Here is a 24,061-nt window from a genome sequence, read left to right as displayed (position 1 = left end):
AAGAGTAAAGGATGGATGAGAGGAGACAAAAAGAAGAGCAGAGGATGAATAAGAGGAGATGAAAAAGAATAGGAGAGATTGGATCAGAGGAGACGTTAAAAAGAGTAGAGGATGGATGTGGCGAGATAAAAAAGAAGAGGAGAGGATGGATGAGAGCAGACGTAAAAGAAGGTGAGTGGATGGATGAGAGGAGTAGTAAAAGAAGAGGAGGATGGATCAGAGGAGACGATAAAGAAGAGGACTTACTTCCTGTCCAGAGAGGTAGTAGGCGGCCAGCAGTCCTCCTATGAAACGAATGTTGACCTCAAATACAGACACCTCGGCATTCTGGGAAAAACAAGACAGCACAGTTAGTTTTGTGAACTTTAAAGTAAAGCAACACAACTAAGTGTGGATAAAGACTGCAAAAAGCTCTATGCATATTTCTCCCACTAATTAAGCCCACAGTTGTCACCCCTGCTATCATGTTGTAGCCTGGGGTGCAACGAGGGAGGAGGGAGAGAGTGTGCTGGTGTTCACCAAAATGTTCCTGTTTGCAAAGCATGGCTTAATTGGGGCTGAATCTCAGCAGAATCTCCTGTTTTCCAGCATTTCATTTAAAGAATAATCACCCTACTGCTGGTCTTCTTCTAGTGTCGTTTCCTAGAAACTTTCCCAGAAACCACAGCACTGGGGTCAGCATGTGAACCTTCAGCATTTTCTTAAGACAACTTAAAAAATATGTTAAAATGTCTCTGTGATTGACAACTCGCACATTGCAGCACGGTGCATTCAAGTGCTGAGCTCTACTTGTACATTTACAGTGTGACCCTGTTCCGATAAGAAAACATGTAAGAGATGAAAACGTTAGCGCTGCGTGTCTCTCTAAAGGGCAGCCTGAATGACCTCGATTTACAGTAAATGCACTCCAGAGGGAAAAGAAAGAGAGATGTGGAGGAGAACAGGAACATCGTCTGAATATTAAGAACAGGGCTTTAACATGTTGAACTGTCTGATACTGCAGGTTAGACAAAACCATCGTGATCGTTTCTTCTGTTACAGGATGAGATAACTGTAGTCTTTAGTCAGGAGCAGGCGTCCACAGTCAACATTCTCATTTGGTTTTACCAGATGACATCACATCACACCCATCCTATCTTCTCTCCTTCGGCTCCCTGTTCGTTTAAGAATTGATTTTAAGATTTTACTGATCACTTCTAAAGCACGTCTGGGGTCTGGGCCCTTCTGGCTTTTCCAAAGTCAAGGCTCAAAACTAAAGGTGACCATGCTTTGGCCCAAAGGACCCCTCGGCTCTGGAACGACCTGCCTGAGGAGATGAGGCTCGCACAATCAGTAAACTATTTCTTATTGTTTTAGACAATAAAAAACACTTAACGAATGGGTTAGAATAAGCTGGGTTGCTCCATCTTAGTTGCTTCGTTGGTTTGACTAAGATTCCTTTAATAGATTAGTCTTTTTAATGCTTTAGAATGCTGAAGAACCTTATGAGCATTTCTCTGGTAAACACAAGATTTAAAGTGGTGTTTTGTGTGATTCATTGTAAGAGAATCTCAGTTTTACAGATCTGTCAATTAAATCAACTAATCGATTGGTCGACAAATTCGAATGTTGTTTTCACATGACACAAAAACATGGGTCAAGGTTTGATCTGAATTGTTTTGAGGAAAAATAACGTGATTAACGATGCAGATTATTTGTTAGTTGTTAGGATAGCAATTTTTAAGAGACAAGGATGGCATTAAACCTGGTTATATCTTAAATTCTTACTGCAGAAAGTTCTCTCTTAATTTTTTCATAGCAGGCAAATAATCACATTAAACATACATATTATAATTAATAATAATCAATCCTTTATTAGTCCCACAATGGGGAAATTATTTCTCTGCATTTAACCCATCCCGGAAAGTGGGCTAATGAAGCGCCCGGGGAGCACATTCAAGGACACCTCGGCACATGAACCACCAACCTTGTGGTTATTAAATAGATTATAGAAATATATTTATGTAGCAATGATGGCCAACTACAGACACTTTTCAGCCACCATTTGTTAGCGCCATCTAAACCTTTTTTTAATTTAGAATTGTTTGCTGGGACCTTACATGTCAGGATTAAAATGGGAACTTGATTAATTTATCTTTTTTTTGAAGCGCACAATTAATCTGCAGATTAAAAGGAGGCGTAGATCAAAACAACCGGAGCTACTCGTCATGGAAGTTGTTTTTAAGAGCTGAGCGATGAAGGGATGGGACGCTCTCGTAAAGCTCAAGGCCGGTTTGGTTTGGCAGCTTCCATCCATCCAACTTCCTGTCTGTCAGTCACGCTTTTACCCGTTAGCCGTTTACAACTGTACTTTCGGAGCACCAACGAGCAGAGGAACGATATAACAGCCCCGATTTCAGAACGCTAGGACAGCGAAGGAGTCACGTAGGCTGTGTGATGATGCACGGGAATACAAGTTTGGATTAAAAACGAATTGTTTTGTTCTGAAACCACAAAATAGGACGGCAGTCGTTTCATTCTCTGATCTTCCATCATAAGATAATAGCATACTGTACTCGCACTCCCCTGAGAATTACATCCACTTTCCCATCTTTTCTACTTTCTCTATTAATATCCACCACGCATCAGTACAAACAGAACTCTGTCAACACAACTTTTAAGTCATTTATTTCTGTGCAGCTTCCTGTCAATGATGATCATTGTTGTTCGATTCTACTGTCTCTTGTCACTACTGTAAAACCGCCTGACGTCCATCACACTCTCGAGTATGTTTTTGTTGTCAACTGTGACTCTGACGTGCACGTTTTGAAGTACACCTATTGTTTTAAATGGGAGAAACACGCACCAAAAGCGTTATGGCGCGCGTCAAACTGCTTTGAAGCCTCCACTCCGAGCCGGTTTCCATTTCGGAGCATGAAATGAGAACGCAGCGACCAAAGCTGTTTCTTCTTCAGCCACAGTATCTGTTTGGAGAGAGCTAAAAGGAATAAAAAGCTATGGATTTTTCTCCCTGAGGACGATAAATTATTAAAGAAATGAATTATATATTATTAATACTACTAGTGCTGTCGCTTTCACTCATGAAAAAACAATGTCCGTCGCTCGTGGTGGGCCACATCAACTGTCACTTATTAAGGTGAATTGCATTTGTAACATGATACTCTCTGCAGAACGGTGATTTTTCTCAGCCAAAGATTGTTTATGAGGTAAGAAGCTTCACTCTGTAACACCACAGGACAACAAGAGAGTGTTTGTGTAGAGTGATACGTCTTCCATGTAGCAGATCGTAGTTCCATCCTTATCACATCAATAATTTAATCTTCATAGTTTTTAACCTTCATTATCAAGATGAAGTTAAATGATTAAGGCGTATCTGTAATTTAATTGGCCAGTGATGCTCTAGTTGTACATTGCAGACTCTAGTTTATTTTGCTTTGTAAGTACTTGTGCAATATTTAGAATCTAGCTTATTGTTTTGTCTCGGTTAATTGTGTGAACCATTACATCTACCGCTGTCCAAACCATAGACTGTATACAAGCAGTGGATGTGGTCGTTGTGATGTCACCCATTGGTTTGTGGACTTCCTGTTTTGAGCCTCAAGTTAGGTATTTTGGCCATAGCCCAAATTGGACTTTGGCCATTCTACCCGGTAGCATGAATTGATTGAATTATCACTTTCAGTGCATTTGAGCCTTTAAGTACGAGCTACTAATTTGGCTGATCTATCTATTGAAGCTTTACCTCTTATAACTCACGTCAGTTGGAGTGTGAGCTACACAAGCAGATAGCGTACAGTCAGTCAATCGCCAGTAACGTAATCAGCAGCAATTTTGTGATCATTTTGAGTCATTTTCAAAGAATATATGCCAAAATTCTAAACGCAGCTTCACAAATGTTAATAATTGCTGCCTTTTTCCCCTTTCTCTATGATGTTAAAATGAAAATAATTGGGTTTTGGACAGTTGGTTGGACAGATTGAGACATTTAAATAAGTCACCTTGGGCTTTGAAAAAATTGGGATGAGCTTTTTATACTATTTTATGACATTTAAAGGCCAACTGTTGCGGTAAAGCCAATTATTATTATTATTATAAACTATTGAAGCCAATACATATCAAAAAACAATAATCCCTCATACAGCAGTATTTTTCCCTTCTATTTTATGCATCATTCTTTGGTGTGTACAACACAAGGTTGAACTCAAATATTTCACCAGAGCATGAATACAATGTGGTGAAAGTCATTGAAGGTTGAATAACTAAAAAAAAAAACATGTAATCTAGGCGACACCGGCTGAAATATTAAATTCTGCAATGACATGTCAAGATGGAGGAACCAACACACACACACACACACACACACACACACACACACACACACACACACACACACACACACACACACACACACACACACACACACACACACACACACACACACACACACACACACACACACACACACACAGTCACCGTCAAATGTCTTTCCCCGTCGGCTAAAGAGGCTGAGGGGGAAACGGTAAAGGCTGACAGAGGAGGCGTCTAATCATGACAAACATGACAGCTTTCCCCGTGACAGCTCGGCAATGTCACGAAAAATAAACTGCAGGATGTTCCACCATCTCATGTCTGAAAGGACACATTGGCACATGTTACATTAAACTACTGCTGGTTTCAACACTTCAACATTTTCAACAAGGAACTTGCTCCTTTCTGATTAAATCTGGTTAATGAAGCCGGGCTGGAAGGTTCTCTTTGACAGCTAACATTAATTCATCTCTCCATCTCTGCCGCATCGTCTCCGATCAAATCCTCGATCTAACCAGGGTTATTATTGCGTCAGCTAACAGGCCCCATTAACTTGGTGGAGCCCTGTTTGAGCCCGGCGATGGATGCGGACCTCACGCCGACACATCCATCATCGGAGGGCGGTCTGCAGTGCAGCGGGGGACACTGGAGACTCCAACAATGACTCACTGCTTGGCTCTACCCGACATGGCAGCTATTTAATCATTCATTAGCGGTGTGGTCGGTGGATGTGGTGCTGGCAGGTGGGTGGATGAGTCTGGAGGTGGCGGAGGAAGGGTGTGCAACACACTCGATAAAAATGTGCATACATTTGTTAAAAGCATACGAGAGCCATAAAATAATGATTTTAGGGAAAGACTATATTTAATTCATTGCAATCATGTAAGATCGAGTTAAGTGAAGTTATGTCAAGACGTGAAATGTCTAATAAGAGTCGTCATTTGAGTAAATGTCTAAAATTTGCTAAATTGACAGCAAATTAGCTTAATTTATAATCTTTTTTTCTATTGGTTATAGTAATATTCGGGCTCTGGGAACAAAGCCAGACGTGTCAAGGAAGACAAGAAAAGTGGAAACCACTTATTTAGGTCAAACAAGTCTGGGGCAGAATCATCCCTTTACAAATGCTGTTTACATAATCTGCTTATAGTAATCAAGTAGTCCTCTTACAGTGTTCATTTTGGGTCTTTTCATACATGACAATATGTGGATAGATATTTATTCTTATTATTCTTTCACTTTCACTTTACTCCCTTGATGCTTTGCTTTGTGGTAACCTGTCTGCTCTCTAGTTGGCGCCGTGTGTGCATTGACATCATGACGGGAAAAAGAAAAGTAATATTTCTCAAATGCACACAAGAGAACCTGTGGTTGAAGCCGCCCTCGCCAAGTGGATTGGCAATGTCCCCCTTGAAGTGAAACTTTAAACCAGCTCTACGCCACCACAGCGTAGAGGCAGCCCCATGCAGATGAAATGGCGCCATGCAAGGAGCCCCGGCAAAGGTGTCTATTCATCTGCATGCAGTGAAAGAGAGACGACCCAAAGCAGGGAAAGCCTGATCCCGAATCAGCCCTCGTTGAAGGAAAAGGAAGACTTGGCAGCGAGTCGATAAAAGTAAAAATTGTCTGTTTCATTACTGTATTTTCATGTCATAAATATAAAATAAAGAGGGATTACCACTGACATCTTAGGTGTACTCACTTTTAGTTTTGAATCCAAACATAGTTGGTTGGATACAGTAATCTGGGTAAACTGGCGGCTCGTTTACAACATGCCATGCTGAGTAACAAAAAAAGCTCCAGATCGGAGATGAACTGGTGGTTGGCTTGGTGCTCTGAAGTCAGCTCTAGAGCGCCCAGGTTGAGAGGAAACCTGGACGATAGGAACTTTACTGTACGTGTTTATGTCGTCTTTTCCGACATCGTCCAAAGTCGTTGCTGCATGTAGAGGAAACACGCTAGCATAACTATTAGCAAAAGTTCTGGAGGTTTCTCGTTCAATTGTGAATGGAATTATGTAGGACCGTGTCACTTCTCCGCATGTGATTTGGTGACAAAGGTAGTTCGGAGACCAGACAGTTTGTCACATTTGCAACGTAGCATGAAAACAACGATTCAAGACAGCGAGTTGTTTCGTGTGAACCGGTCCAGCAATATGACCGCTTCAGAGGTTGTGTGGAATGAATTAGGCTTAAATCAGCAGCATCAGTCTTTTCTGGAGCGATGCGTTCACTGAAACTCTCTGCAACTGAGGTGAGTACAATGACAAACCCACAATCACCAGAGGGAGGAATCCTCCTTGAAAGGAGGCGGGACCGCGTGAACCTCACAGTGTTCTCCTCATTTAAGACCAAAATGAGTCCTGATTTTAAAAAATACCGTGATGAAGAGAAAAAGAGCGAAGAACATCCTCACTGTAAAGGTCAATCGGGTTTGGACGAACACACGCACACACACGCCAAGACGGCAGTTAAGGTCAGAGTAAAGTTAGCACGAGGAGAGTGATTAAACTTGAGTAAGAGTGATGCCTTTAATCTCCTACATGGAGATCCAGGTCGTGCCCTTATTCCCGCCTCACGGCTCCGACCAGAGACGCCGGGAGTGGCTGCTTCCTCTGGGTTGAACAAATCTTTGAGGGGCCGAGCTTAATAAACCCGTTTGCTACCAATTATCCCGCCAAGTTTGGAAAGTGTCGCTCCCTGTGAGCCGGGAATTACCTGTTTTGTTAAAAAAACAAAACCTGAGCAAAGAGCGGTGGCGGTATTGCAAAGCTTAACGTTTCATGAATGTGAGAGTAGCTGGAAGCTGACACCTGGATCCTTTTCCTAAATGCATGCAGGTTTAAAGGCGTCACACCAGGCCGTTAATGAAAACATCCTCCTCTAGCTCGTTAAGTCTCATCCTCTCCTCCTCCCCCTAATCTCTCCCCTCCTGTGTAACCAAAGGGCTTCTCCTCTTCTCTCCGGCTCTTATTACTCAATTCAAACACATTTTTTTCTTCCCCCCCCCAGTCGTCTCATATCCATGTCATTGTTATTGCATTTGTAATACTCTTAATAATTCTCCACCTTCTTTCATAAGGAACGAATCGTATAGTTTGTTGCCGAGGAAAGGTTTTATTACAGCGGCTCCTCCTGCAGGTATTTTGGGCATCGCTTCGATTTAATGAATCCAGGTGAATGTGATAACGACACAATGGTCCCAATAACATTTGATCTATTTTTATCTGTTCCTTAACACTCACATGAAAATATCCATCCCTCTCTTTCTGCCCTTATTCCTTCATCCCATAATGCACTTTATCTCTCAACCATCGTTCATCTCAGAATTTCAGAAGAACCATATGGAAACCTGATATAATATGACGTGTTAAACATAATGCACATGTTTTTAAACTTTGTATAACTCCACAGAAAGCCACTTTAACACCAATTTCCGTCAAAAAAAAAAAATCACACCTACCTTTTTTCTCAGAGTGATAATTGAAAACATATATTCCAATTAACACATACATTTATTTAACCATATAGCCTCTTTCACAACCAATGTCAATTATTAAAGAGTGTCTTTCCCTTCAATAAAGTCTATATATTTGCCCACATCGGTGTCATACAGCATCATGATGTGTCTGGAGATTGTAGTTCTACGTTTTATATTGTGGCTCCAGTTCTGTCTTCAGTTTTTCTTTACTGGGGATGGTCTTTTTACAAGCTTTTGGCAAAGCTCTTGAGGGAAAGTGTGGTGAAAAGTAGGCAGTCTGATGAGGTTGTAGTACACTTTGGTGGCAAGCTGTCAGGTGAGTCCTCAGATTTGTTGTTGTAGAGTAATATGGCCAAAAAAAACTTAGATTTGTTGGACATTTTAACCCAAAATACTTCCACATTCCACTTCTCAGATGCTTTGGTTTGCTGATTATGTGATCGGAACAGCTCTGCTCGCTTTACTGTCGCCATTATTTTGTATTTATTAGCTTAGTTTACTGACAGGTATCAAACTGTCATTTAAAAAACAATTAAAGGCTTACCTAAGACCACTGACCATGAGACTAGAACTCCACAACTATACATCCTAGACTGACTGTACTTTGTATCTGACTGTACTATTACACATGTAACTATTCTGACTGTACTGTTTTAACCGTATGCTTTAAGTCATGTATTGTATGTTTTACGTTTTGTCCTTTCTGTGGACCTCAGGAAGATTAAGCAGCCGCCAAGGTGCAAGCTAATGGGCATCCAGTTAATTAACAATAAACAGTGGATAAAAGGTCAAAAGGTCAAGCTCATAGTGATTTATAAGAACGATGCAAACATATAAATAAATAAATATTAGAACATGTATTGGGGGCATTTCTGATAAGCCCAATTGATTCTAAGACTCACATTATATTGCATGAATGGCTAAGTCTCCTTTAAAGCCCTTTCCATTAAGAAAGAAAAGCCAAGAGTTCAAAAGTTCAATTAACTCTCCCTCTCTTCCTCCTCATCCTCATCCCCAGATTGTCTTTTCTTCCTCCTCCCTTTCCATCCCCCTCAATCTGTCTTCACGGTTGATCTTTCCATCTCTTTCCTGGTCCATCCATCCAAACCTCTTCCTCCTCTATCTGTGATTAATCTTCTTCTTTCTTTCTTCCTCGTCTCTCCATCCCTGATGTCTCCTCCTTCACACTTCTCTTGCTGCTTCCTCCTTCGTTCTTTACCTTCTACCTCATCCTTCATCCAATCCAAGCCTCTCTTTCTCTCTCTCTCTCTATCTCTGGTTCTCCATCCCCCATCCCTCTCTCTTTTTTTCGCTGCTCGATCACAGTGATCCCGAGGTTAATTAGCCCTCCAAGTGTCAGACTGTTAGATCCCCTCTGCCTACCTGCTAGCTGCCCTGTGATTGCCTCAGTGGGGGGGAATAACAGGCTCAGGAGTCAAACAGAAAGTAAGAAAAGAGAAGAAAAAAAAATACAGGAGGCACAGACAGAATAATGATTCCAGGGGAATGTTTTTTAGGGGAGACAGATGTGAGAAAAAATGAAGGAAAGGAGGAATGGAAGCTTAGCAACAATGGGGAAGCAGAGAAAGGAAAGAGGAAACGTAGAATAAAGGAGAGAGGGATAAGTAAGGGAGGATGGAGGAGGGAAGTGGACAGGTAATGAGGGAAGCATAGTTAGCTGTGAATAAAAGGAGAGACATAAAAGGTGAACAAAATATGATGGAGGGCTGTATAAAGAGAGTGAAGGGCAAAGGAATAAATTCAAAAGGAAAATACTGATAATTACGGAGGGAAAAAGGGATAAAAGAAAAGAATGAGGGGGATGGACAGAGGGTAAAAAGATAAAAAGAAGTATAGGCACCGCAGATGATGGATAGAAGGACAGATAAAAAATGTGATTGTCAAAAGTAATGAAAGAGGGGGAGATGAGGACAATAAACCGGTCACGTTCATACACTACAGAGAGGTTATAAAAGACAACAGAGGGAAGGAGTGACAGGAAAGATGCAAAAAAAAGAGGACAAATAGATAATAAAACCACAGTAAAAACATAACAGAAGGGAAAAGAGGTGATTGACAGACAGAAGGGAAGCTGGTAATAAGAGAGGACTGAAACAGAGAAATAAATGAGGAGAGCTGCAGGTCTGATGGACAAGAGAGAGACGGAAAAGAGAGGAAGTCGTTAACCAGAACATTGTGAGGAGAGAGAGGAATGAAAAATAGATAGAAACAGGCAGAAAGAAAGAAGAGGGATGGTGGTTATAAGTGTTGTTATTTTAATATTACTGGTTTGAAGATTGTATCTATTATATCAAATTTAAAACTCTTGTTTTTGTTAAACTAGAGCAGGTTTTTCACCTGTGAGGAGGCTTGCGCATACTGGAAATATGAATATATACTATGATGCTTAGTTGTAGCAACACCTCACAGGTAATTGTGCAAAAAGATTCGACTGCAAGGTCAAAATGAAGGTGATTCATTTAGTTTAAGATCCAATAAAACATTTGCAATACAATGATGTACAAATGGTGAACTAGGTTTAGCTACTGTTTGTGTTTTGATTTGGTTTTTGATGAGATTTGACTGATTCTGGATCAGCTCATTGATGATGATGTGGTGTAACGGTAACACTGCCGAGGTCAGCAGTTTGAATCCAGCTTGGGCAACACCTGCAAACTGTTTTATCTAAGGTCTCATGGTGCTGGATGGCATGTTCCAAAAAAGAAATGCTTCTATATAAACTCCTAGAGCCTTTTCCTGAAAGCAGCGCAAAGCAGCGCACCAATTAGAAGAATCTAGTTTCAGAGTTGTCATTTTCAATCCAGAGTTCACGTTGTGTAAGGAACGAATGCACCCATCTTGGCCCATCTGCACGCTTGTTGGTCTTAAAATGACGTGGCGGATTGTTGGTGCGTTGCTATCTTGATGAAGCAAAAAGCGATTGCGCTGTTAACAATCAAAAACTTGGTCCAAAATCAATGGTGGAGCATTTAAAAGGTTTATTATTCATAATAGTAAGATGTTCCTACGTGGGCTGATTCATAATACGCACACAGCAGAGCTCCTCCGACTCCGTTAAACGGGTCATCATTGGCTCCTATGCAGTCAAACGTAGTTGTTGATGGGACAAAGGAGAGATGACCAGAATTGGTTTCATTTATGTTACGCCCAAAACACATCTATGATTAACAAAGAGAATAAATGCAAAACCCCTTCGCTGCCATTGAATGCTCAGCGTTTATTTATCAGACGTGGCTCTCATCAGAGGGCAGACTATCAAAGTGATTGGCCAAACGAAACACTTGGCTATTGACCTTGATGAGGAGTTATGATTTGTGATTCGTAAGGTCTTTTCTTCTTAAGTGTGTTTTCACAGCAGGAGCCGGTATTCAAACATCTCGAGTGGAAACAAAGCCACTGACTTGACGCTGGGATTTGTAACAATCTGATTCTCTGTCCACCAAACTCTTGTGTATAAAAAAAAAAGGTTTAGGTACACACCACTCCGAAGTCCAGGTTCTGCTCGATCCACTCCTGGCCGTCCTTGAACTCGTCGTGCAGACCCATGATGTAGAGCGTGTCCAAGGCGTCCACAATAGTCGCCCCGAGCTGGGAGTTTCCTGCACAACACACACAGTAAAAAAACAAAACAGGAAGATGAGATTCATGTGTCCGCTCACGATGCACGCCAACTAATTCACTTCGTATGAAACCCTCACACTTCAGCCCTTGAGCAAAGGGGCGTTCAGGGCCCTCCATCAACCTAAGTGTGTGTCTGGTGGTGATAGTTGGTGCCTAAACTGATCTACGTCCTCTGAATTACAGTCGTCTGCAGCCGAAAACAATTAGGTCGATGTCTTTACAACAGAGATAAGAAATCAAGCTAATGAGTGCAGCGATAAAATATCAAAAGATGTCATATCAGCGTGAAATTCATTCACTTGAGAGTTTAGATTTCATGGTTGTTATGGGTTTAAAGCTGCTGTGAATCTGCTCACGTATTTAGAACACAAGTTCTCCGGTTCTGAACGTACAGTGACATAAACCCAGCACATATATCAAAGTTATTTTATGCTCCAGAGAAATAAAACGTTACTTATTACCCCTTTAAGTGAATTGCAACTCATGCAGAAGTGTTGTATCTTCACTCTTAATCCCGTTCATCGTTGTAATATCACAACAGCTGAGGTCAACGACTTTCTAACTCCAGCTTTGGGAATATTGTCTGCTAATAATGCTCAGCCATTTATGTAATGCTTTAAAATCCTACAGGCTTTGGATGTTTTGTCTTTATCTCGTTCCCTCAGGGATTTAAGCATAATAATTACAAAACACAAGTCAGTCAGTTTGAGTTCTTAAGCCTGGGCAGTTTTTAAAAAAATATATATTGTTTTATACTTTCCCATGTGAATATGAAAAAGGTTTATTAAATGTATCACTTAGTGCTATTCATCATTATTAACCTTTCTCTACCCAGTGATGGACACCCTGTCTTTGATTTGATGATATGAAAACACATCTGATCGTTGACTCTCAAACTCGCCGATACCCAATCAAGCATTTTAGGCGAGGAACATTTGTGATACCGGTATTGGTATCAAAACTCTCGTCTTCGGAGGGTATCGAAGTATCGGTTCTCGGTAAAATCGAACATTAAACACTGAAACTTAAACATTAAACGCACTTATTGGGCACTCAACAATTTTTCTGTAGACATACAATTGCCTGATCCGTAGTTCCTTTTTCATTATATCGTATCTTAATATGTTAATCTCCTCATTAACATGTTAATCAATGCAGCAAGGTATTCTGGTATCTCAGCAGATCGTCTGGGTTCCTTTCTACTCCTGCTCTCTGTATTTGGCTCGGATCGATGCACACTCATTCACAGCATATTTCGGTGATAAACGTCAGCGGCGCCGCCCTTTAAATCCTTTCCCCATTCCATATCAGCTCCTTCCTGTGCTGCCGGACTCCCCGAGCCTCCCCTCCATCCCTCCTTATCTACGGCTCCATTCAAAAAGGAGAGCGCCCGGCCTTCACGCAGGAGCTGCAGCGTTATTATCATTATAGACAGGAACCTTTAAATCACTCGAAAAAATGCTCCGCGGTCCAAGCTGAGAGCAAGATGCTCTGGACGCCCGCCGGATCTTGACAGATTGGCCAGACTGTTGCTGGAGCCTCCCCCCCCGTCCTCCCGTCCTCCCATCCCTCCATCTCCCTCCCGTCTGTCGCTTTCATCACCTGCAGGTAGGCTGTCGGCGGTCGCAGCAATGTGACACCAAAGAGGCAGAGATAGAGGCCTGTCAGAGTTCTCCAGTCAGAGAAGAACCCTCTGATGTGCAGCCGTTGTACACCAGCTCCAGAGAGCAGAGCTTCCTGTGTGTCCACAACGATGACACACCGAGAACGAGTATCAAGTTATTCAGACAAGGTTTTCCTTCTAAAATACCAAGAAGTGTATTTCTAATTGTTTTAGAAACTCTTCTTATCACTTCTCTAAACTTAATAAGTGCATTCTTGCAGGAAAAGAAAATGGCACTCAAAACGAAAAACACTTTTGAGACTGCATTAATCCAAGAATGTATAATTTTTCTCATCATTTACACACATGTTGTTTAAAGGGTTTATAGTCCAAATATGCTTTTATTTTGAAGGCTTTCAACTGATCAAGCCTCAGACATAATAATACACAGAAAAATAATGATGTAAAACCTCCAAATCTATTTTTTGAGATAAGATGAAGAAATACTGGGAGAGAGCACAGCATAAATGGCATAAATTATTTCTCTTTGCAGTTCTGATATACATTTTAAGATCGTACCACTTTCCTATCTGCATTATATGTTGTTCAGTTGAATTTACAATAAAGTTTTGCAATATTTGATGTTTTAAATCTGTGATTTGTGGACATTTAGAGACATTGTAATTACTGAAAGAATATCTGATTTAAATGATATATCTAATATTTATCCTTAGAGATAACAGCAATGTATGTTGCTCTTATAATTGTGCTATGATGGATTTATCCTTTATTAAAATATACATGTAAAACCTGCCGCTTACAATTATTTTTATTATTGACTAATCTTTTGATTTATATAATATTAGTTAGTTAATAAAATAAAATCTGAAATTGACTACCAAAATGCCCAATTTACAACAAACGTAATGATTTCCATGCAGTTTATGAGTCCATGTAGGGCTTTAAAAACAGTTTGGAGATTTCTTAAATTCAAGTCATGTCCTCAAAAATGATGAAACCAATCTACGTTTGTGGTTCCGCCTACTCTGAATATTTCTATCTGCTGAAACTCATCCACGGACACCGGCTCTCATTTATTTCTCACCCACCGGTTTGTTATTTCAACTTCAAAGCTAAAGACGAATCTTAATTTGCAGTTTACTGGAGTTTCTCTCACTGATGTGGGGGTTTGTTTTTCTTGAGAAGTTGAGCTCCCTCATGTTTGGATATGACCTTGAGATCACACCGACAGTCTCTCCTCTCCGTCCTCCTCCTGCTCCGTCACACCCTCCATCTTCTCCACCGAACCATCTGTTTTGTTCTCATTCATCACTGTCCTGCTGTGTTTTTCTCCTGATCGTTCTGCGATTTTCTCCATTCAAACCCTGATGCACCAACACTCCTTTAACCCTTCTGCAGGTGCATTCTCCGCCTTGTAAATCTCCCTGACAACGCTTTTATACCCCGTTTCCGGCCTTCATATCGGGTCTCGTATTGTCTCTGTGTTCTTCTTGTCAAACACAAACACCATGCTCCCTTTATCTCAGTCCTCTACGGCCCTTTCATGCGACGCCAACTGCATCAAATGAAGCTGAATTGGCACTCCCAGAAGGTGGGGTTTAGGGTCGCCAGGCACTGCTTATCTGAGACAAATTGGCCGGGATGAGGTTTATTTATTTGGGGAGTTATCACCACCGCAGCATCACACACACACGCACACGCACACACACACACACACACACACCTTTTCCGTCTCCCACCATCTCCCTCTTTCTCTCAAATATTTCCATCTTTTTGCTGGTTTCATCAGAAGTCAGGAATCAGAGGCTCTCCGGGTCTGAATTCACACGAGGCGGGAAAACGTGATGTCATTACTCAGTCTCGGTCTTGTAAAACTGTCGGCTCTGGGAGAGCGGGAGATGATGGAGAGCCCAAGTGTGTGTGTGTGTGTGTGTGTGTGTGTGTGTGTGTGTGTGTGTGTGTGTGTGTGTGTGTGTGTGTGTGTGTGTGTGTAGTCTATGCATGTTGCCCAATTTCATTTGTTTTTTGTGTTTGAACGAAATGAGAATGGAAGAAAGTGTAGGGAGAGAACGTGGACGTACGTGGGGGAGTGTTACTAGTTTATGCACGATGCATGCTTATTCCTCGCCTTTGTTTAGTATGTGTGTGTGTGTGTGTGTGTGTGTGTGTGTGTGTGTGTGTGTGTGTGTGTGTGTGTGTGTGTGTGTGTGTGTGTGTGTGTGTGTGTGTGTGTGTGAGAGAGAGTGTGGGTTTCTTAGCAGGATCAGATTCAGAAGCCTGGCTGGAAGTGAAGGTTTTTCTTCCCAAAAAACCCCCTGAGCTCCAGTTACATTTCTCGGACTCCTCCTCTTTTCAAACATCACTATACACCTTTTCTAGCAGCCTTTCAGATTCCTCTCTGGATTTTTCCTCCTCAAGTACCTTCACTCTCTGGTCTTTACTGTGGAGCTCCTCCTGATGCCATCTACACAACCTTCTGCTTTGGCCTTTACAACATTTGCTCCTCACAACTATCTAAGTACAAGGCAAAGAATCTCTGTATGTGTGTGACACCTTCTCACCTCTCTATGAGAACCGTTCATTCAATGTATCGCATCATCTACACTGCCACTTTTTTTGCTGTTAAACATCGTTTGAAAAGATAAACCATCTCCATCCAGACGCCTATCATATGACCAGGGCTGATAAAGCCCGCAAAGCGTTTGAATAATAGCTTTTCTCCCGCACACACAGACAGAGGTAGCTTTATAAAATCCAGTATTTAACTGTGACAGAGCTGAGAGCATTGCCTCCTTTCATCAGCAACACTTTTAAATTCATTTTCCATGTTGAGACTGATGTCATTTGTTTACTTCCAGGAGAGGATCACGTGATAAAGGTGCTAACGTGGATGTCTGAGTCATTGTTTTTTCGTTTCTGCCCGTCCAGACTGAAACACAACCTGGCGTAAGAAAATGACTGCTCTCAAAATCACATTTAATCATGATAATTATTAGTAATCATGGGGAAATGATTTCATTCAGCCCAAAACTTTCAGCCCAAAACTTTCAGCCCATTATTCAGTCAGATTAGATACTAGAAACTCTGTCAGAGCCTCATCTCCTCCTCTGTCGCTGCAGGTCCACCGTGACATTTCAGCCCGTTTTGTAATGAGCCCAGCGGCGACCATCAAAGCCAGCCCCGGGCTAATTCAGACCAGTCTGGCTGGCAGCGGACGACTGGTTACCAACTTATTTGGCACCAGACTGAAACATCTGCTGTGTTCAGTTTTCTGCCTCAGAGGGGAACTGGTCAGACTGGACCTTCAGCTCAACATGAGCTCCCCGACTAAAACCCCAGTCTCCGGGCCCCGTGCCAAAGGGGGCCCCAGTGGGCACTGGGTTTTACAGTAGAGTCACTGGCTTTCACTTGTCCGTACAAAGAAATGGACGTAAATGACTTGTGAGCAAACTGCGACACGCGTAGCTTGTGTTAAAGCTCAGAGTAAAGGATATGTGTACGTAAAAGGATCACCTTTCAGAGACACCTTTTATATATACACCATATGGTCGACTGAATACAGGACAAACTGGGATTATTCTGAGTCACAGAGCAGGAATCCACAGGCTGTATGGACGATAAGTCCCTATAATACTTCTACATGGATAATGCATCTTATATTATGGAAATATAGCTGTTTGCTGTAGAGTCTTCCTTCAATACATCGTAGTTGATTAACGTGGTAGCAGTGTTATTATTAGGGGGTTTATTTTGGACAGAACAGCTACTCAGAGAGATGGCCAATAAGACAACATTTCGGGTTCACAACCTCTACTTCTTTGGCGCCTAATTAGCATTTCTTTTTTGCAACATTTCTTTGCTTAAAATTGGTTTACAATTTAATGGAAACACGACTAATGAGTGGATCAGTTCAACTTTTACACAATGTTCTCGTCACTTAATAGCAGAAATATCCAAAATTCACCAAAATAAAGTTTGTTCCAATGTGGGGAAAATTACCCAACAAAAACACTTTCAGCAAATTTGATTCCCAGTAAGATTTAGGTATTATTTAAACTGACAGCAAACTGTAGATGAGACAAACAGACCAATTAAACAGAAGTATAAATAAGGAAAATGATTTGAGAAAGTTTAGTCACAGAATAAAACTCTGGTACCTTTAACATGAAAGATCTTATTCAACATCTCTCAGTAAAATCTATGAAATAAACGTCTCTGTGCACCTTAAAAAATGTTCACTATAAACCAGTGTGATTGTTTAATGATTGTGTGGAGATTTTAACAAGGTACAGCAGCACTGCCATCAACGGAAACATCACGTATCCCCTGAAGGCAACACGGAAACAAAGGAGAACAGAACTCTACAAAAACCTTAAAAAAGCCGTCTAAATGATCCACCTGCCTAACTGTGATAGAGTATGTGGGCTTTGAGATGGTAACTGGGGAGTAATTGGCCTTCTGTTTCCCTTTTTTGTACACCGTGTTACGGCGATCTAGTCTTTGAAAAGTCCAATTTGTGCTCCGCTCACATGTAGCGGGTCGGCTTTGATTAAAATATCTGGTGACAGAAGTTAAAAGGAGGGTTCTACGTGGACGACAGATTATTAGAGAGAGTAGGTTGATCAAAGTCACGGCGAAGGTTGGTGGAGATGTGAAGTGAGAGTGATGGGAGGAGGTTTGATTCATCAACACCAGTTTAGATAGAAACTCCATTATCTGATTTAACTAAATTGGATCTTTATAATATAATAAATGTTTATTTATATATATATATATATATATATATATATATATATACACACAGATTTTTTGTCAGTGCTTGACAGTAGGTCACTGTTCATTGCATTGAGCAACGATTGAATTGTTTCCCTTGTAGATATTTAAAAGAGCCATATAGGGAAATATATAACTACGTTAAAAAATACAATATTATGATTTTGGTTTCAACCTTGGTATGTTCCTTTACATCCAATCATCATGTTTATGTACTCTCTATACATCATGTGTGCATATTCTATCAGTGCATTTGTTTCATATACAATGTATTTTCTTACGAATATTTCATATTTTATGGGTATTTTAGATGGTCACTCTCTGAAGTCTGAAGAAGAGCCTGGTGCTCGAAACATCTTAGAGTGTGTATTCTTTCTAATTATATATTTTCAACAGTCTTGTATGTCAAAAATGTTATGCCTTTCTTGACGTGCAAAATGATCTTTCAAAATGACAATCATATGTGTAATTCACGTCACAATTCAAAAAAGTTCAAATACATAATAATTGTGACCCGCCATTGACTAACGTACATTGTTTACGGAGAATAAGGTCCAACAATGGTCAAACAGAAGGGACAGGACTCCGTCTCCCTATTGTATGATGGTTTTGTGAAGCGCCCTGTAACTATGGTTTCTGAAATAAACTCTATTCTTGACTTTTCACATTTAGTGACCGAAACATGAAGAAGGTTGAAGGACCAACCAAGTGAACAAGGAAGCTCTCTTGTCTTCCTCTTGCCACTGAAGCAATGTCATCGCTCCCTGGAGTCTGAAACACGCTCGTTATACCAATATCAATGGAAACCCTAACAGCCTCAGAGTTATGTGGCGCTGCATTGTGGGTAATGGCTTTAATATGACTCGCCCAATTATTCAGTGGCACTACTTTGCAGACTGCAGCTTTTATCTTCATCTTGTCACAGAGACAGCGGAGAATAAAGTAAATAAAAACTAAAGCCTGTGCGTTTGAGCTTACAAGGTAATGTTTTTCATAAAACTTCCCCTTTCCTTTTGTTTGAAGGGTTTATGCACATTCCTGCTGGACTCAGCAGCAGGCAAATCCTCCTGTTTCCTCCTGTCCAATTTGGCAGCGGCAGCCCTGCTGAAAGTTTAATCTGAGAGAAAGGAGGGGAGGGAGTCGAGGAGTTCTGAAGGAAAGTCTGACGTCTTGTTGTGAACAGAATTCAGTTCTCTCCTCCTCTAGTTTTTGCACCGAAAATGTGCCGACCTGCAGAGCGAATAATGATGGAGTCAAAAATGCTACAACAAAAGGGAATAATGTCTAAGTGGCACAAGTTCTACAAAAGGCTGACTCAAAATAAGGTTTGACCGTCGCCGTGGAAATCAACATCGATATCAGTATTTGAATGCATCGTATACAAATTGATGCATTCGATATATAAACCACAAACGCACTTATCAGAACATATGTTTAATATACTATTTTAAGTATTTTCTGTACTACTACTACTACAGACGGGTAGCAGTTTGTTGTGTGTAGAGGGTGTGTGTGTGTGTAGAGGGTGTGTGTGTGGGTGTGTGTGTGTGTGTGTGTGTGTGTGTGTGTGTGTGTGTGTGTGTGTGTGTGTGTGTGTGTGTGTGTGTGTGTGTGTTGCTGTCCATGGTGCTGAAATGCAGCGGAGGATATGTATAGACTGAGTCTCAACAGAGCCTGGTCTTTGATTTTACATGTAGTCTGTAGTCTATATTTATTTATTAATTTGTTTACACGCATACATATGATCAAATGTATTTAGATGGGCTTTCGCTGTGTTGATGTAATTATTGCACATTTTATGGCCGTTATCATTTCAATCTGAAGAAAAATCCTAGAAGTCTAAGTTTTTGTTCCTCATCTGTCATTAAACAGTTTGAGAAGAAGGATAGCCATTGTTTTTTAGAGGGAAACAAATAAAATTAAATTCACAGGGAGAAATAAAACCCTGCTTTGTGCAAAAGGATGCTCGGCACGTAAAAACGCAACGGCACAACCTGCCACTAGAGACACTTCTTTCCCCCCCTTTCTTTAAATGGGACCTGTACATTTGTTTTTTAATCCTTTAGCCGTTTAACACGGTGCTGAGTAATCATAATAATATGTATGTTCCCTTCAAATTGGTATTTAAGACCATTTTTCCAACCAACTCAAAGAGTTAATAGGCTAGCTAGATACAGCAAATTAATTCTGCAGAACATGTCACATCCTCTATCCTTGGACCCCTGATTTGGATGAAAAAAACTGATGAAAAACAAAACCCCTTTAAAAACTTAAAAAGGGAGAAACTTTAGGAGGAGCAACAGAGGAGGGATCCCTCGACACAGACAGACCTGCAACGTCGTAAATATTTCATGACTGCGACAAACATTAAGACATGCGAGTCTCCACCTCAGGCTGCGAATGAGAAAGAGGACAAACAGCTTGATGTTTGGTCCTTCCAAGCGTGTCATTGTTTTCAGTTCAGAGGCATGTCGCTGTGTATCTCATTGCATTAAGTAAGTAGATATTAACCAGGAGAACTCAATTTTCACCGTGAGTTTGTGAGAAAAGTACATTTGCACAATTGGAGATTTTAATCAACAAGTGACGGGGGAGTTGTGACAATGAGCTTATGAATATGAAGGAGGTTAGGAAATGTTTCAGGGGTGGAGTTAAAGGGATAGTTGTGATGTTTTGAAGTGTGGTTGTATTAAGTACTTCATCATAGTCAGTGTTTTACTACAGTAGATGGAGTTTGGAGAAACAGACAGGAGAACCAGCACGGGAGCAAATCAATGTTCTGCTGTGGACGTATTTAAGACACCTAAAAGAATCAATATCAGTTTAAGTGAACGCTATTTTTAGAATATTTTCACCTCTTTACATTGCTGTCAGACAGACCTTCTGACGAGGAACTGACGCTGTTAACTATGCTCTCTTCACACCTACCAGACTCCTCTGATAAATATAGTCATTTTACCTCTCAGAACACAGGAGCTGCTGGTCTACCTCTGCCTATGTTGGTAAGTTTGTTTGTGTTATTGTGTAAACTGATGGAGGCTGCACTAGACGAGAAACTCCTGTGTTCTGAGAGGTACAATAACTTTTTGTCAATGGAGTCTGGTGGCGGAAAGGGCCGTCTGACAGCAAAGTTAAGTGTAAAAAAATACTCTAAATATAATGTTCACTTAAATGATATAGATTAAGTGTCTAAATACATTTAGCTGTTGCTCCCATCCACAGAAGTACATTGTTTTGCTCCTCGTCTGGTTCTCCGGTCTGTTCCTCCAAACTCAATCTACTGTAGGTAACTGAATATCTACTATCACTTCATCAAGCCTACATCCACAAAGGTTATGGATGCTTACAACAAAGAAAATAAATGAACTAGTAGTATAACAAACCACTGGAGGAACTCGGAGCAGTTACAAATAGAAGCTCTCAAAATGCTAACGAGTCAATAGCATCTAAATAAACTTCTACGTCAGGTGAGAAAACTGCAGAAGAACTTGTCAATGAATTTAGAGACAAAAGTCCTGAATGTAGATTGTACGACTGTGTTGTATGACTTCTTTTATGTCTTTTCTTCTCAACTCCCATAAGTGTAAAAAAAGAAAAAGTTACAAGCTTTAGTCCTTACTGGAATCAACTGTGATAAAAAAATACGTACACATTAATGGAACTGCAAAGTGCTTTGGATAAAAGCATCCAGCTGACAGCATGCAGTGTTCATCAAGTTTAAGATAATCACTGAAGAAGTACTCTAGGATTTCTGTCTGCAGCTTATTTAATATGTTGCCCTGCGATCCATCCACCAGGCAGCGCACAGTCAGCACTTTATATTCTATTTTAATATGGACTCTTATACGAGAGCTTGAGACAACTGGCACAGCTTGGCTTTTAAGAATTTGACTCCACTGCTGGATCGCAAATAAGCAGATCAACAAGTCAGTGTCTCCGCAGAGTCCATATTTATGTTTCCTCCCTCCCTTCTTTTGTTCCACCTTATGATATAAGTGAGCGAAATTGAGTCTTTCCCATCCACCTTACTCAGCCTTTGGTGTTGTGTTTATTCATGTTCCCTTCAGAACGGTGTCTGAATGTTAAGGCCGGATTCAAACTTTTAACTGGCACTTTGCAGATCTTCCATTGGCTGTACATAATAAGTGGGTGTAGTCATTGTGACGCCACCCATTGGTTTGTGTACTGCCGTTTTGAAGCATTGAGTTTGGTGTCGCAATCTTGGCTTTTTGCAACCAGTGGTTAGAAGTTACTATATTTGGAATGCGGAGGAGTGACGTAGAGACGCAATATATGGCTCTGGTAGAGACCTGTCAATCAGTGTGTAGCCCCGCCCTAAAGCATCCCCTGCTTTATGGTCTGTTTGACTCTAAATGGAGCATCATTTACTAAATGAACATCATGCTGTATTGAAGAAGACTTGAAACTAGAGATTGAGACCATAAACTCATGTTTACAATGTTTACTGAGGGAATAAATCAAGAGAGAAGTAGAGTCATTTTCTCATAGACTTCTATACAACCAGAGGAGTCGCCCCCTGATGGACAGGAGAGAGAATGCAAGTTTAAAACACTTCCTCTTCACTCTGCTGAACTTGAGGTTGCTGCCTGAGAGCTTCACAACATGGGGAAACCAACACAACATACACACAGAGAAAAATGGCACCCCAACTCATGTTTTGTGCTAAATGAAACAAAATTAAATATTTGGATACCATCCACTGGACAGAAGACAAAGTATTTTTTACTCCAACTTATCATGCGTTAGGGTGTTCCAATCTATGTCACTGGTCAAATCGTATATTGATGGTGCAAGACCATATCAAATGTCTTTTTACGTCACCGGATTTGGATCATGACGAATCTGGATTGCTGAGTCTGTAGCTACACATATGTCATTTCTGTTTTATTGATGGGTGCATTTCCATGGCATCCCCTACACAATCCTTTTTTCCAGGATGCAAAGCTCTGTTTCGCCCTGGGAGCCGTTCATGTGAAGACATGACCTAGATTGGAGTAAAGCTACATGGCCGTGAGCAAGAGCAGACTTCTGACTCCATGGTTATCACGGTATCCACATGCACCCTGCAGAGATATTGCAATCGGAACGAATATCCAATCGCTCTACAGAAGATTACACTCCTCAGTGTCTATTGATTAGAAAAGCTGGGAGATCAAAGCGTTATTTGATCTGGTATTGTGGTTTTATGGGATTCTGGACGAGGCATTAAAGATAATCTATATCACCAGAGCATCATGTAGATGAAACGGAGGTCAATTACTTTCCAAAAAACACAAAAACAGTATTTCTGCTCGGATCCAAAATGGTGACTTTTAGGGTTTTGCTGTAATTTAACAAGTAATTATGCTAATTAAAAACAATTAAGAAAATAATAGAGAGGACATTTAAATCACATTGTAGCATTTCTGAAAAGTTTACAAAGCAGTGACATGGTTTTCATCTAAAAAATAAAAAAATGTTTTTAACTGGGTATAAGCTGACAGATCGTCTCTATTAGAGATGTTCCATCTGATACATTGACTTGTGTAAACCAAGCAGTGATTTTAAACCATTGCATTAATAACAAGAAGGTTCAATAGGTCATTATTCCTTATTTAAAAATCTATTTTATATTGCTGTTAAAACAACTTTTTTTTATTATGTTTCTCGCCAAAAACAAACTTTTACTAGATTACATTTGTTATAAAGTTATAATACTGAATGGAGCCTGAACGCATCATATTGTGACTCAATGCAACCTCCGTTAACGTTAGCGGTTAGATCAGTTATTTAGTGTGCCCACCGGCTGCTAACAGCTATCGTTAACTAGCTCTCCTCCTGCTGATTTCAACAGTGACTTGTTGTTCACCTTGTAGCATTATCAGGAAAAAAAGTGTGTTTAACCACAGGTGTGTAGCACTAGTTTGCACATGCTCAGTAGCGATCAGGCAGGATGTTTGGTTCGGGTAGTGGGTGACACGTGTTGTTGTTCCTGTGTAGCGTAAATGAGCTGATACATGGTATGATAACCTGATATCGGATCCAAGCATTGACTCACATACTCGCTGATACCCGATCCAGCATTTTAGGCTGTATCGGAGCCATTTCCATCCAAACAACGCTGGTCTCTGTGGGAAAAATGATGCACAGATAACAAAAGTGATCTTATAAAAAAAGGTACCAGTGCTGATGCCGACAGAGGATCCAGGCGTCCAAACCTCAGCCCAGTTTGTC

The 24,061-nt window shown here is 40.7% G+C and overlaps 1 protein-coding gene across 1 annotated transcript in view; it reads right to left on the bottom strand.

Annotated features, from left to right (window-relative positions):
• The window catches only part of man1a2 (mannosidase, alpha, class 1A, member 2), a 119,967-nt gene that overhangs the window by 43,808 nt on the left and 52,098 nt on the right, over window positions 1-24,061 (bottom strand). Inside the window, exons 5-6 of the mRNA XM_054615400.1 lie at window positions 11,290-11,408; window positions 247-327 (exon numbers count right to left, since the gene is read on the bottom strand). Of these exons, the coding sequence (XP_054471375.1) occupies window positions 247-327; window positions 11,290-11,408 (200 nt within the window). The remainder of the gene's footprint in view (window positions 1-246; window positions 328-11,289; window positions 11,409-24,061) is intronic.

Source organism: Anoplopoma fimbria, chromosome 16 (assembly GCF_027596085.1).
Source record: "Anoplopoma fimbria isolate UVic2021 breed Golden Eagle Sablefish chromosome 16, Afim_UVic_2022, whole genome shotgun sequence".
NCBI lineage: Eukaryota > Metazoa > Chordata > Actinopteri > Perciformes > Anoplopomatidae > Anoplopoma > Anoplopoma fimbria.
The sequence above is the reverse complement of the archived record's forward strand: the minus strand, read 5'-3'. Positions and strand labels throughout refer to the sequence as shown.